We start from the raw sequence: 16,469 nt of genomic DNA on the forward strand, positions 1-16,469 counted from the left end.
CTCCATTCGACCTTGATCATCTACCTGTCACGCCCACCAGGCTTCACCAGGCAAGAAAGCTGGCTTTCAACTGCATACAAAGCCACCCCTGTTTTATCCTGGACTCTTCAGCGGCTTTTCCAGCGTAAACACAGCCATGAAAGTGCTCACAGTTTGTACATGAGCCACACTACCTCTCTCCATCTCTGTCCCCACCTATACTACTTTGCTATGACCATTTTGAGAATCTTGGAAACAAATTTTTAAAAACAGAAAAGAAAGGATTCTGTAACAAGTACTTAATACTTACAATTTTAAATGAGAAGTTACAAAGTGAGTATTTACAAACCGAATCTGCCTTCCTAGGTGTCAGTTTTAACAGTTAAAATATACAATAGCAAAAAATTCTGACTTAAATAATTAACAAAAACATCAACAATAATCTGGAATAAACTCAAAAACAATGCCCATGTTGTACATGGTGGAAGTACAGGACTGTACTGTGGGGTAAAGTAAGAGGTGTGAAAGTAGAGACATCAACATTTTGTATGCAAGAAAGCAGTTTTGTAAAAATGTACGTTCTCCTAAAGATAATTCAAAAGTACTAAAAAATCCCACGACAGCACTTCTTTTTTTTTTTAACTTGAAAAATTATATTAGAATTCTTCAGGAATAATAAAGTCATAATACTAACCAAGAAAATTTGGGATCGAAAAGAGAATCAAAAAATCGCACTGTCAGATATTAAATAAATGTTTACAATATGTAAGATATAGTGCTAGTGTAAGAAAGTAAGATTGATAAAAATAAACCATGAGCTCAAAAAGAGACTCTAGTGTACATAAGTATTCTTTACAGGTGGGATTTCAAGTTAAAAAGCAAAGTAGGAATTCAATAATTGTCTTGGGACAATCAGAGAATCCCCTGGAAAAAACAAATTCTATTCCAGTCATAATGACCGCAAGAAAAATTACAGAATGTGATGTGAATATTAGAAAGTACTAATAACAGCGAATATAATTCTTTGCTCATATTAATTCAACTTCTCTTCACTATAACAAGTACCATCATCATCTCCATCTTAGAGATTAAAAAAACCTACAGAAGAAATTTATACCATTATAAGAAAGTATTTCTAAGAATAATATCAGGAATAAAACCCAAAAAGAAGACATTTACAATCTTAAGATTATTTTGGGCCACAACAAAAATGAACCTACTGAACAAAATGAAAGGCAAAAAATGACAAGGAAAAGCTCTCTGATACATGTTGATGAAGACAAGGGGTTAATGTTCATAATATACATAGAGCTGTCACAAAGCAACAAGAAGCTGCCTCACTTAAATGTGTGCAAAGGACAAAAGAGATCATTCACTTTTTAAAAGTCAGATGGCTAATGAGTGAAAAATGCTCAATACCTCACTGGTCATCAAGTGCAAATTAAAACAATGAAAAAGTACTTTTGCTCATCATATTGGCACATATTTTTAAAAGATATTCTAGCTAGTGTCCATCTTTGAGAGAACAAACTGTGAGCGATCTTTTGGAGGATGACATGTCAATGGATATGTAAACTCTGAAAAACGTGTGTACACACAGGCTGAACTCCACATTTTGGAATCGTTTCATTTAGAAAAATTCAGTTCAAAAAGATGTACTTATCAGAGCATTTACACAGCACTGTTTACAATGGTGAGAAGAAAAGCTGAAGTGAAATCATATCCAGCGATAGAGAATTGGTTACATAAGTTATTCTACATCTTTTCATGCCCCACAGGAGAAGGAATTTCTTGATTCACTTGAAAGGAGCCTGTGATTTATGTAGTTGTCACATCCAAGGACTAAATTTCCAGAAAACTTAACGAAAATAATACTCATACAAGATCACAGGAATGTTTGTATAAGAAGTATGCCAGTCAAACACCCTTTCTGACAGTGGAAAATGGAGAAAACTTAAGTGTCCACCATCAAGACAATGATGCGGTAAATCACGGTGAGCTGTGGGCACTAAAGTTCCGGTGTTTCGGCGTGGTCCAAGGCCTTGTCCACAGTACGCTCCCACGAAAGGTGTCCTTACACAAGAGACCAAACCTGCATATCAGGAAAACCCTCTACTCTATCTGAAAGGACCGGGTGAGTCTGGAGAGAGAGGACGTCTGTGATATATACCTGAGTGAATAAACCGAGCTGCAGAAAACATATAGTATGGCCTTATTTTTCAATAAAGCACATATACACACACATAGACATAGATTTCTCATATACGTGTATGTATGTGTTTATTTATATGACATAGGCATAAAGGTCATGAAATATATACTCCACATTGTCAGCAGTTTTTACTCTCAGAAAAAAAGGGGAAGGGAAGTAGGGGACTTTCGGTACCACAACAGATCTCTTTTCAGAATTTCAGTTAAGTATACTTGGAATTTAAAAGTTTATTTAAGTCCAAAGTAAAATGGACGAGGACTCCACAAGACAGAATGCTATACTAGTCATTAAAAATCATGCCAGGGGAGATAGAATATTGTAGAAAAATGTGTAATAAGCCGAATGGAAAATGGAGGTCTCCACACAGTATACAGGCACACATTGCTCGCTGGTTTTTATGACAGAGGTAATACACACTGATGAAAAGAACAGAAAATAGATGTTAATGTGTTAATTATTATCTCTGAGTACTGGCACCAGGATAGATCCTTTTGACCCTTTTTTCAGACATTTATATTAAATACACACTATTTTTCATCTGAAAAATGCATCTTTAGATGTCTAGTACCACACATTGGAAAATTACACGAGTACTTACAGAAACAAATAACTAGGAGACACCGCAGCAGCGTCACAAAGTGTAGAAAGGGCGATCCTGAATAACACCGCGCAGTTACATAAGGACCCACAAAGTGAGAGCACCTGCTGTAACAGGGCGCGGCCCCCTTCCATTTGTCAGATGTGTCTTCAGGGCTGAGGCAGTTCTGAGCACGGCCAGTGTCAGTGCTGGTGTCTGGATGGATGCCACTGGAGGTGAGGGCACCTGCAAGCCGAGAGGAAGAACAGAAATCATCCTCTGCTTTTTCTGTCTTGTTTCTTTGTTACTTTTAAAGAGAGGCGGAAATAAGATAAACTGGATCTTTCCTACTGAAATTTCAGTAATGAAACCATTTTTAAAGTGATCACAACTTATATTATGCCTATGACTGTCTTTTCAACAAAGCATCATATTTATAAAATGTTAATTAACTCAGTTAATTAACTCCCTGTTGAAACATTCTAGTAAAGAGCATGAACTGCAGTATGTGAAAGAACCACACCTGCAGTGACTAGCTCAGCTGTCTTGACGGCAGTGCAGTCAGCCCCCACCATCCCGTGGCCCTGAGCTCCTGATGCTGGTAAGAGAGCGAGCTGCTGCCTCAGATGGAAAGAAAAGGTGAAAGCATTTTCTGAAATCTACAGCACTGACAAAACATAACTGATAAATCCCAGGCTCCTTTGAGGCTGTCATTTTCCGTTTCTGGCCAACACCCGTCAATGAGCAGAACCACCCCATTCCCGAGTCATGGGACTCACGTGGGCAGCAGTTTTGGAGAAATTTCCAGGTATAGAATGTAAACCAACTATACATAAAACTCTGAAAAAGAAAAGATGCAATAATCTGATTTTGGAAGACACTAAAATATTCTCCTAAGCCTTAGTACTTGGAAAGGCTGGGCTTCTACTAAGCCACTTATTTATTTCACAGCCAATGAGCATCTCCCACAAACCCTGTTTCCCTGTGTCTGCTGGGAGCTTCAGGCACATTGATGTTGTCTATCTTATAAGTCACAAGGCAGAGGCGTGTGTCTCACGCTTGCAACTCTCACACAGGCTCAACTCCTAGCCTCACTGTATGAACTTGGCCCCATTTTCTCACCTGTTTATTTGGTACCTGTTCTTCTGTAAGCTGCCTGAAATGCTTTTTGAAACAAGTCAGAAGAATGAGTGGGTAGAGAAATGGACAGATGGACAGGTGAGAGATGGGCAGAAAAACAGAGAGTCTCCAAGAGAAGGGGAGCAATCAAAATTACCTATGCAAAACCCTCTTCTAGTCAGGGAAGGAAACCACCACGGAGAAGTGTGAAGAGGCAGGTTGCTTAGGACTGTTTCCTGGATTCCATGAAAAGTCACACCAAGAGATGAGAGGGTAGAACTATAAATAATAAAAGAAAAAATTCATGCATGTTTGAAAAATATATCTACATTATGTACTGTCTAAAGAATAGAGTCAAATCAGCAAGGCCCAATAACACAATCCTTGGGTATTTACAGAAGTGAGAATCCCATCTCCAATCTGCAAGGCATCCCTTTGGAGCACTGAGAGTCTACACGGTGCGGTCATAAAGCCATCACCACAAAAGCGATGCTATCCTGCACTTACGAGGAAAGAGCAGCTGTGCTCGGTCTGCCTACACGTGTCTTTTACACCCCTCAGCACCTCTACGGGGGAGGGACGCCTAGCGAGCCCCATCTCTGCAGGACAGAAAACAAGTCCAAGAGAGGCTAAGCCGACCTACCAATTCTCCATCTCACAGGACTTGTCACTCCAGACCAGGACTCGAACTCGGACCCACGTTTGTAACCACAGTACTACCGTATTTTATGTGCTTTTTGTGTGTATAATACATTTGTTTCTGGCATGAAAGGGTATTTAATAAATGATCGGTTGTCTTGTCTATCTCATTAGCTCACAATCTTTATATTTTTGAATTGTACTCTTCCCATGGAGAAAGGAACGGAAAGAGCGGGGATCAGAATGAGGTGGGGCTCCATTCTTTATCTGTTGCCTCATCTCATCGAAGTCCCCAAACAAGGAGATAGAGCAAATGTTCTCGTCATCATTTAAAGAGAGGGCTCCAGTGATGGTGCCTTACTCAACTCCAAAACCAAGTCTGGGGGAAGGGCACATGCAGCAACGAGAGCAGTATCACCTGTAGGAAGGCAAAAAGAACTCAGGGGATGGCTCAATGGGTCAGCCTGATTTCATTTCAATCGATAATACAATAACACACTCTAAAAAATCTAGCATGCAATGGATTTGCTCTTTCTTGACATCTAGCAAGTTTCCACATCTCACATGTAATATTATCACGAACTAGTGAAAGGAAGAGTCCACACACAAGGAAAATCAATGCCACAGGCAGGCTGAAACACAGGCTGGAGGAAAGGAAGGGAAAGGGCATAGTTAAGAAGAGGCGAAATTCTGGGAAAAAGACATCATCACAAGGAATCTCAAGCATCATCCAGCAATCATATAATCATTCTTTCAAGGGAGAGTTACTTAGGTCCTATTTTGTGCAACACTGTACAGTGGGCGAAGCAAGAGCACAGCGTCCATGGTGGCAGCAAGTTGCGGAGCTCCAATACACTTCTGATCCCGGTACCTTGCACACTTGTCCTCAGTATAAAGGCAAAATATATAGTAAAATAATCCAATGTAAACTCTATGCAATGCTGAAAACAAATAAAGAATACCTAAATACCTGGACAGACACACCACGCACATTCCTGAATCAAATGACAGCATTCTTGGGATGGCAGTGCTCCCCAGAGCGATCCATATATTCAACGTGGACTCGATCACAATCCCAGTGGGTTCCTCTGCAGAAACTGACTATCTGCTGCTACAATTCATATGAGAATTCGAGGATCTGAGTAACCAAACCGTACTTGAAATAGAAGAAGAGTTTGAGAGGACTTGTAATTCTCAATTTCAAACCTTACAACTGTATCTCCAGGTGAGATTAGAGGCCATTTTTAAGTTATAATTGTGTTTATCCTTATTTTCTAAATTCTGTACAACGAATATACCTGTTAGAATAAGAAATTTAAAAAGTAAAGTATCTTTTAAAACATGCAAACCGATTCATTCATTGGGAAGAAAATATTTTGACTATAAAGAAGTAAACAAATATCTAGTGAAAAAGGACTATTTAAAAACAGGAGTGAATTTACATTTTTTGTAAATTGGAAACTGAAAAGCACAAACACATCAAGTTTCTAGGGAGAGTGTTGCAACATATTAATTGTTATTTCCAAAATTCTAATTGAACAATGAAAACTCAAGAAAGAGAAAATCTTGATTGACAGCCAACTGCAAACACATGGAGAGCAAAGGCCTAGAAATCACAGTTCCTTTAACTCTGCTACTAACGGAATAGGAGAGGAAATTCCTCACAGAGGGGACAGTGGAATCCCATGCATAAGACAGGATACACAGTACAAACTGCACTAGAATTGGGGGTGATTTCCATAGAAGAATTCTAAAGTTACAACATTGCTGAAAAACTATAAAAACACTGACAGACAGATTAAAACACACAGTCATATATATTATATAGAAACATATGAAGTCTGCTCCCATGTTGCATAGAAATACAAACATATTTGTTCATTTATGGGCACTGATTACTTTATCCCAGGTAGAATATTTCAACTAAAATAGATAATCAATAATACACTCCTCTTGTCAAAACTAGTTGATAAGTTACTCTGCTATGTATGCATAATGTGTCTAAGATAGATTTAAAATTATTGAAAAAGATTTTTGTATGGTTTCTTGAACCCTTCTCAAAACACCAAGCTTAATTTTAAAATAAATCTGAGCAGTATTTCTATATGATCTTTTCCCTTGTGAAATGAACAACACAGTCTGTTGTCAAAATTCTTTCCTTACAATGATTCACGAGCACCGTATACTCACAAAACTGCTGGACAGCAAGGCACTATCCAGACACTGTGACAAATCAAATGAAACACAAGGAAGACAGTGACCCTATTCTGCAGGGCTTATAATCTGTTCCAACACCGGGTTTTTATTTGATTTGTTTGATTGGTTAGAAAAATAAAATCACTCAAGTACATTCTTCTTTGAGCATTATGTAAATCATGACTCTCTTTTTAGTGTCATGAGCAGGAAAGACTTGAGTATGAATTGATTAGAACAACTAGGCACAATCATCACTGGAGCCTGTGTAATAAATAAGTACATGAGATCTAAAATAAACCTACACAGATCTCTGCAAGGGAAATGAAGAGGTGAGTTCCCCAATGAGAAGACAAACAATCAAGAAATCAAAAAAGGAAAACTTTTTCATTAATGATTCCAGGCAGTAGTGGAGCATGGTGGTGAAGATCACAAATGCTGGGGACAAACATGAGGGTCTGAAATCCCACAGCACTGGGTAGCTGTGACACTGATATTTCAGTGAAATTTTCTGCACTTCAGTCTCCTATCCATAGACTGGGGACAACCACAGCACCCATCTCCTAGAACGGTCTTAAGAATTAAGTTATTTTTTATATAAAAGTTTAAATAAAATACCTCAGATTTTAAATATTACCCCAAAAGCTCAAGGAACAAAAAAAACAGTGATAAATTGGTGTTCATCAAATGTTAAAAATTTGCTTCAAAGGACACCATCCAGAAGGTGAAAAAACAACAGAGAGGAGAAAATTTTTTCAAATTATTTATCTGATTAAGTATTTGTATCTTCAAATAAAAGAAAAAACTCCTACAACTCAATAAGAAAAAGAGAACTCAATTAAAATGTGTATAAAGTATCTGAAAATGTATTTTTCAAAGAAAATATACAAATGGCCAATAAGCACAATCAAACGATGTTCAATATCATTAGCTGTAAAAGAAATCAAGTCAAAACCACTAGGAGAAACCGCTTCACACTTACTACAATAGGTTATAATAAAAAAAAGGTGTAACAAGCACTAATGAAGACACAGAGGAAACGGAGCGCGCAGCCCTTGCTGGTGAGGATGTAACACAGCGTGGCCACTTTAGAAAACAGCCTGGCAGGTCCTCAGAGAGTTGAACATTTGGTTTATGAATGACCCAGCATTTCTGCTCTCTGGTCACACAAGTAAGAGAACTGAAAACAAATGTCCACATAAAAATTCCTACAGGAGTATTCACGGCGCCATTACTCTTCACAAACAAAAAGCAGAAACAACACAAACGACTATCACCTGATGAATGGGTAAACAGTAGGGCCCAGATATACAGTAGAATATAATTCAGCAATAGCAAAGCATAGAGTACTGACCCAGGCCACAACCTGGAAAAACATTGAAAAAGTTACTCAGTGTGAAAGAAGTCAGTCACAATAGACAGTTCCATTTACATGAAATAACTTGTTTTACATGAAATGTCCAGCACAGGCAAATCCATAGAGAGAGAACAGTGGCTGCCTGGGGCTGGGGGAGGATGAGGAAGATGGGAATGACTGCTTGTGCATACAGGGCTTCCTGTTGGGGGATGAAAATATTCTAAGATTGACTGCGATGCACAATTCTGGGCTTTGAGTAAAAACCGCTGCACATTTTAATGGGTGAATTGTATTAAAACTGTTAAGGACAAAAGCACCTAGGGCCAGAACTTTCAAATAGCAAATGCAAATTGCTAACTTTTATTACAGGAAGAAGAAACTGCCCTCAGCATGAAAGCAGGAGATCGGCAAATATGGGTTAACAGAATTGGACAAGAGCATTTCACTTGAAAGAGTTGCTGAGTGTACACGAAATATTCAGAAATAGGAAAATCAGCTTGACATCACGAAGAAGCATTCTGCTTCAAATGCAGATCAAGGATTCGGCAAGCCCAGCTGCTAGAAATAACCAGAGAAGAAACCTGGTTCTTACAACAAGCACCAGAGCCAACAAGGAAATGGTGGTGAGGAAAGCAGGCAGCCAAAAATCTGGGACAGTTTGCTACAAGTAATTTCTCCACTGAAAATTTAAAAATAAAATGAAAGTGATGCAATGCTGAGCTGGCCTCACGTTAAAGGGCTTCCTCTGCTGCTCGACAGTTCTGTAACCCCGAATGAGAGACTCAGGAGAATCAGCATGGCTCCTGGCAGTCCCCAAGTGACTGCCCACCAGCACGTTTACCACCATCACATCTGCCAGGGTTGTATTGCAGAGAAGAGACCAACTTCTAAAAGGCACAGGAAATGTTTACCAGGGAAGAAAAGGCTGCTGTCAGTCCTGGGACAGAGGCAGTGTGAGCAGAGGCCAGAAGGCTGCAGGTGAACTGGAGCAGACCTGGGGCAGGAAGGGACCACGGAAGAGCAGATCTCAATTTTCTACTCTCTCTCCCTCGGGTAGGAGAGATAAAGCCTGCATCCTTCTCACCTGGAACTGTGGGTTCTGGCTGGCAGAAGTCTTACGTACAGGGAATGAATACTCAAGACTCTGTGGAAAAAGTCACGAAAGAGAGAGGGCGTAGGGACCCAACTCCACGAGCCTCTCAAATGATCCCATATTTATTGTGTATAATCAAAGGAAAACGTCATTAACAGTTGTGTGATAGTAAGCAGGAACTTGGGGAAAGAAGGATGAGACAGAGATTGTAGAATCCACCATGAGTACAAAGGCTTAGTGTATCTTTAGGTAAGTCATGGGGTGAGGGGAATAAGATACATTCTTTAGACATGTGAATTACAAAGCAGACCACCAGACCAGCTAGGTCCTTGCTTGGGGGATAATAGAGTATCTAACTGCACACAAGCCCAGCCTTTATAGCTGTGGGCCTGGGTCATTGCTTTGCGATGAGCAGAGTGCTATCTAAAACATCATCTACGCAAGCAAAGCATTATCTCTGCTTTTTAAGGCAAGGAGACAGGAGTGAGGATGCACAGGCACTTGCTTGCAAAGCAGTTACTAAGCATACGTTTTCTTCTTAAATTTGACAGGCGGCTGGGGTCTGTTACAATTTGTTAACCCAATCATGGGCTCCCACATGGAACCATTATGGAGGACACCCTAAGGTGACAAATCCTGGCTCTAGGTCTTTTCCTGCCAGCTTCAGCCACTCTAGCAGAGTCTAGGCACATTCCTGAATAATGATCATACAGAACCACCCACACTGTTAACTCCTGGTGCTTGAAACTTAATTTTAGCTCTACACAACTTAACGTAGAAAAGTTTCAGAAATAAAAGATATTATATTTACTTTATATCTCATCATAGGACTGATTTTTCTGATTGCTCTAAGCTGCTTCTTCTTGGTAAAGCACCTAATTCTGCAGGTGAATTCAGTACTTTCTTTGGGCATAACTAGCCAGTTTGGGCTCGCTAACTTCTATTGGTCAAATACCGATACACTTAATTGATCTCATTGTTCATCAATTTCAGCTGGGAGCAGAGGGAGTGTCACTCTGTTCCTCAGCCCAACCTCAACTCTTTATCATCAGCAACTCAGGACTCCGGAAACCAAAAAAAGCTTTTGTTTCCCTTCTACAGTTTCAACAAACCCAACAGGATACATAAGCCTGGAGAAAGAATTCAACACAAATGTTAAAACAAAAATCAATAAACCTGAAGCAACTCCATCTCCGAATCATGATACACAATGACATGAGATTAAGTGTGTCAGGCCCAAAGCATGGGTGAGCCTGACCACCTGATTTCTATTCTTCAAAGGAAGGAAAGTTTTCCTATTTTTTATTATCACTCTGTCATTGTTTCTGATTAAGCCAAAAACTAGTGTATGAAATAATTAAGCATTGAAATAACAGATTTTTGTTGTATCAATTACAGAAGGCATTCAGAGGTGTTAGGAAAAACCACCTCTGTAAAAAATGCAAATTTCTTCCACTGTGAAGAACACGTATACAAAATGCAACAGAGAATTTTAAGCTCTTGTGGAGAGGAGCAAAAGCCACAGAATCAAAGCAAAGTCATTACTATGAGTCAACTCAAAATTCACTGGACAATCATGTTCAATGCATTCAATGAAATTTAAAGGCATACTGCAAACCATACACTTAATGATCTGCAGGCTAGAGGAAGAATTTCTCTCTTTAACAGACAAGAGTAATCAATAGGGTGCCCCACCAAACAAGGACCAAAGAACAATCAGGTTTTTAACAGTTATGATAAATCAGCATTTTCTAAAGATCAAAATCCAGAAATTTTAAACATTCATTCACACCACAATGAAACAAGCACTTAAAAAAAAAGGAAAAGAAGCACATAGAACATGTACATAGATCAATGAGAATTTCTTGAGACGCTGGAAGAAACAGGCTATAGTCTTTTACTTGAGAAATAAAACTACTTTTAAAGATAAATGCTAAAACACATTTCATCATTCATGTTGCCTTGAAAAATCTGAGGCACTTGTATCTGATTAGAAAAGCAATTCTGAGTAATAGTGTGTTACAATTCAGAGCCAGTTTGCTTTAGAAGAAAAGAGAAAAGAAAAGCTACCGTTTCTCATCTACTGCACAAAGTGTGAAGTGTCTCCCTGCCTCTTTCTCCTCCCGTTTTCTAAGCTCATGCTTCCCAACCCTTCTGAAACAAGTATGAGAACCTCTTATTCCCGCCAATATGCCAGATGACAAAAGAAAATCAATTTATTTGTGTAAGTATATGCTTAAACCTTGAACTGGAAGAGAAAGATATCAGAAGTCTATATGGAACTTATTTCTACATTCCTGAAATCACACACACAAACGTTCACACAGACACAGACACAGACACATACCCCCTGGATTACTGGGAAATTCACAAACTTAGGATTTCCATCTTCTAGAAGATAACTTTGTAGTTAGTTTAAAATACAAAACTGTCAGCTTTGGAAAGCCTTGATCACCTGCTAAACCATCCAAATATCAAAGAGACCCAATTAGCCTTCTCGGTAGAATGTAATTTCCCATGATGGCAAAACATACCCTAAAAAGTCCTGGATCTAAGTCTCGTGTTTATCACTAGCTATGATCGTTTTTAAGCACATTAACAGATTCAGAAACGTATGTCTCAACAGCATTTATTCTTATTGAAATAGTATACGTGTTCATTTGCCTATACAGAGACCAGGTCCCATGATGGAGTTTAAGAGCTATTTTGTGTATTGCAATATTTATTTTTAAGTGCAGAAAAGGAGGGTGGGTATTACTCAGTTGTAGAGCACCTGCATAGCATGCACAATGTCCTGGCTTCAGTCCCCAGTACCTCAAAAAAAAATAAATAAAATAAGGGCTTATTTAAAAATGAGTAAAGTTATAAAAAAATGCAGACTAAAAACCACTGCAATCTAGGAGACACAATTACAATAAAAAAAAACAAGAGTTTCTGTCAATTATTGGCTATTTGCCAATCGCAGAGACAACCAGAAATCACACCTGATAACCATCACGTGTGATTCTCAGCAACCCTACTAAGTAGACACGGATGAGAAACCAGGCTCTGCAGATGAGGAGACGGAGCTCAGAGGAGCCGGGGACGCTGACCGTCCTGCTTCCCGTGACACCACATCAGCCCAGGGCAAGCGCTGACTGAGCTGCAATGAGGGGACACCCAGCTGCATGGAACCTTGGGGCACTGGGGAGTCCCAGAAAACACTAAAAACTGTTCAGTGAAAAACCAGCTCAAATATAATACACTGTGCCACATTCTTTAAACAGGGAACATGAGTGAGACCTTTTTGATGCCTCCGTGTCCTTTCTGCCATCGTCAGTTACTTGCCCTCACAGCGTGACCAGTGATGAACTGGACCCCATATGAAGCGCACTCAGATGGCAGAGCATTTGAAGCTGGTTTATGAAGTTTGTAAGACTCTGTCTGTGCCTCACACAGGCGGTCATCCATCACTTCTCACCGGTGTGGACGTACCACCTGAAATCACTCCTTTCTGCTTTTTAAAATCCCTTCATCTACTCCAGACTTTTCAACAGCAAAGAAGCAGCTAAACCACAGACAGTGGACAGCTTTTCACCAAATTTCTTGAACAGCCCATCGGACTACCTGGAAGCCCTTTACTTTTATTAAACCCACTTCCAGGTACTTCATCATTTTCGGATTGGTGGACTTGGCCTCTGACTGAGCTACTCAGAGAGCTCCCAGCCTCACATCCGTGAGAGGACCCTGCTGTTGGGAGAAATCAGTGAGAAAGGCGTACATCCCCCAGTCATGTCTGCATGGCTAGAAGTGCCACAACGTGCTAAAAATTTATACCATCATAACCCCTGGGCTCCCATGGACTGGTTTCACATTAACCAAACTCATGAGACACTGATGCAAGAAAACCAGAAATTTAACTTATTAATGTAACAGAAGATGTGAAACTATGAACCAGACTGCAATATCAGAGTTCAACCATGAGTATATGTTCTCCTCCACGGCCCAAACACGGGCAGGCAGTCACATGGCAAGTGTGGACAGAAGCAGAGCAGGAAGGATTTCTAGATGAATTCAATGGACTAAATTTCTGTTATACCAACAGATCTGCTGCCTGGAAAACAATTAATTCTAATCACGGTGCACTCTTCGTGGACAGTTGCCGAGACACGACTGTGAGCACCTGTGTAACTCTCCTTTCCCTGTCCTTTCTGGGCTAATTGATGCACAGACGTACAGAAATCGAGGGATGCAGATACATCTAAACACCCAAAGCCCATTCTGGGAGCCACAATACCATACAGCCAGGGTTAAAATACTTGCTCTGCCACTTACTAGTTCTGTGACCTTGGTCAACTTACCCTCTGTGTGCCTCAATTTCCACACTGTGAAACTGGGATAACAATCAAACCTTCCTTACTCGCTTGTTGAGAAGATTGAAGGATTCATTTCTGTAAAACGCTCAGAAAAGAATGTAGCACATTTTGGGTGCTCAACAAATGTCAAATTAATATTACAGTGGTTTACAAGTCTCCTTCCTAATCATCTTCTGTGTTTCCTGGCTAGACTAATACCCAAAGGAAATTCTTATTTCTCCTTTTATAAACTCATGGGATGAACCCTTCTTTTCCATCCCACCACCTGTTTAAACTGATGGAAGGGATACCCCCTCCCCACTCCTCTGGGCCATGCAGAGTGCTACTCCCTTCACAGCCCTGACGCCTGGCCCACAGCTAGCCCTCCTCACATTAACAGATTGAGTTGTGATTCCAGGGAGACAAGCAGGGCATGTGAAACCCTTCCTTTCCCTCCAGTGTTGACTACCCTAGGGAAGCACCCTGGATGCTCAGCTGCATTGCAGAACAGCCCTGTGCATGATGGGGCACATTCTCTCAAGGGAAGGCTTGCTGTGGCCCAGAGATACCTGGGACAGGGTGAGTCTCTACTTCTGGGACACAGTATCATGACACTCATTTATCCACAGCCCTGAAGTTCATGGAGAACGTGGCTTCATCAGTAACAAAGAAGACATTTATCACCTGCCTACTCTTGTGTCATCTCTCAGTTGGCTGCTGGAGACAACATGTGTATAAGTATTGGTTCCCCTTAGGCCCCAACATATATGAAGTAACAAAAATTTCTGTGGCTTAACGTTGGTCCAGGGCGACTGTGTAACAGTTCTGACTCTGCTGATGCTAAATTATGGGTGTAGGAATTATGGAACCTCCTCAAATATCTTTCATCATAAAATCAGCTTTTCTTATTTTCTTGTTTCTTTGTAATTACCAAAGACTATAAAATGATGGCTGCACACAAAACAGCAGCTAAAGTTTATGAGCTCTCTTGACATACCCACTGTGGTAAACATGTTACATAATTACTAATTCTCACAATTCTATAAAGCAGATATGAGTGTCCCCTTCTCACAGACGAGGGGAAAACTCAGAACGAGCTGACTCAGGATCACGTGGTTCAGTGTCAGCACGTGCAGGCAAACCCAAGTCAAGAAACTACACCCCATCATATATGTACCAAATCAACTCCCACCAATTAACACACAGCGGCGGGGTCAATACTCAGGGAACTCAACACACTTTTCAGCTTTATGGTGCTCCAGAGGCAGCTTCTAGCTGTTTTAAAATATCCCGGCTCACTGGTTTCTAACACTAGAAGAAAAGCCCGATTTTGCCATTGTTTGCACAGCAAGTCTGAAATGTTCACAGCGAGATAAAAGAATAAAACTATGATATAAGCAGAAAAAATTTTCCAGGTAGAAAGACATAATGGACGTTGTGCTATTCTGAAGCATTAAGCAAAGGAATCAAAATAAAATCACATTGTTTAAGCCTTATTTTACAAACAGAAAAATTAAGACTGTAAAAAGTTGCAACAGCGCCACCTATGGCTAAAAAGATCTTCCAGGTTGCCGGGAAACATGCAACACAAAAATTGACTGTAAGATGAGAAACGAGAATCAGATAACTAGAAGCTTATGTAGCATATACTGCACTTTGCTTCGGGGGGATGGAGGGGTATTCAGTATTTAATCTGATATTGCTAATACTCCTAAATATAAACAAAAGACATAGGCTCATGGAAGCTCATCTTAGAAGAGGAAAGAATCCAGTCCAGCCACTTCATTTTACACCAGGGGAGACTGAGACCTGAGATCTGTCCTCCTGGCAATCAGCAGCAAAGCTCTCCTAGGTCTCATGTCTTGCACTGTAGTAAAAACCAACAGAACTGTACTACGCCTATATTCATAAAAGTCACGTCTGTATTTTTCCAACAGTAGGTAATCTAAGTATCTTGCAAAATACTTCTCAAAGAGCCAGGAAATCATAGAAGGGTATTGAAATACAAAAACATTTATTTACATATTAAAACAGCATGAGCTTTATTCTCTCTATTAAAAAAGTGACATGTCAAATCAAAATTTTGAAATTTTAAAACCTGAAAAGAGTGCAGAAAAAAATCAAAATTTTCTTTAGTCACAAAAGAGAGGAGCTTATTCCCTGATAATAATCAATGTGGATTTTTCTAAACTTAATGGTTCTGGTCAGAATCCCGAGAAATTAAATGTCTGATGGATGGTTACACGGCAACATGAATTCTGAGCTTACATTCTGTGTAAATAATCTTCAAGGTCGTCTGCTTAAGGCAATTTAAGTAGTCCCTGTCTCACTAGAATGACACAGATTTCATTAAAGCTTCATACTGCACTTAAAAAAAACAATCCTAGTTACTTTAAGCCATATTAATGTATATCATATATACACATATTGAATATGCATCAGAAATAAGCTACCCTTTTTAGTATTCAGAGTTGATACTTCTAAACTATCAGTCACTGTGAAAGCACATTTTTATTAAGCACCTCTACGGTGCTTTGTATACAAGGCGTCCAGCTCTCACAGTCAGACAAGGTAAACCATATTACTCAAATTTCACAAATGACGAAATATACTTAAGCCATGTAAACAACTAAGATATTCATCATCAGGAAAGAAAAGAGTAAGGATTTTACTTACAATACTCACTGACAAAGTTTTCTTTCATACTAAGACTACATAAAACAAATTCAGTGTTTGGAAATTTTTCAGTAAATAAGCACCACTAGAAAAAACAAGTAACATCATTAGCAACAGTTGGACTTTCAAAGACCACTTCTCTCTTGCACAATAGTTATTTTAAATGTTTTGTTTTTAGTTCTCACAAAGCACTAAATTAAAAAACTATTTCCTTTACAGTCATTACCTGAGAATAAAACATTTGTGAAAATGTACAATTTTAATTTATGCCACTCTGCCTCTCATTCTCA

General features: G+C 39.5%; 1 protein-coding gene across 1 annotated transcript in view; it reads right to left on the minus strand.

The window, feature by feature from the left end:
* LOC140694716 (uncharacterized) overlaps window positions 1-16,469 on the minus strand; it is a 144,606-nt gene that overhangs the window by 56,225 nt on the left and 71,912 nt on the right. Inside the window, 1 exon segment of the mRNA XM_072957826.1 lies at window positions 2,894-3,014. Within this exon segment, the coding sequence (XP_072813927.1) occupies window positions 2,894-3,014 (121 nt within the window).

Source organism: Vicugna pacos, unplaced genomic scaffold, assembly GCF_048564905.1.
Source record: "Vicugna pacos unplaced genomic scaffold, VicPac4 scaffold_103, whole genome shotgun sequence".
Taxonomy (NCBI): Eukaryota; Metazoa; Chordata; class Mammalia; order Artiodactyla; family Camelidae; genus Vicugna; species Vicugna pacos.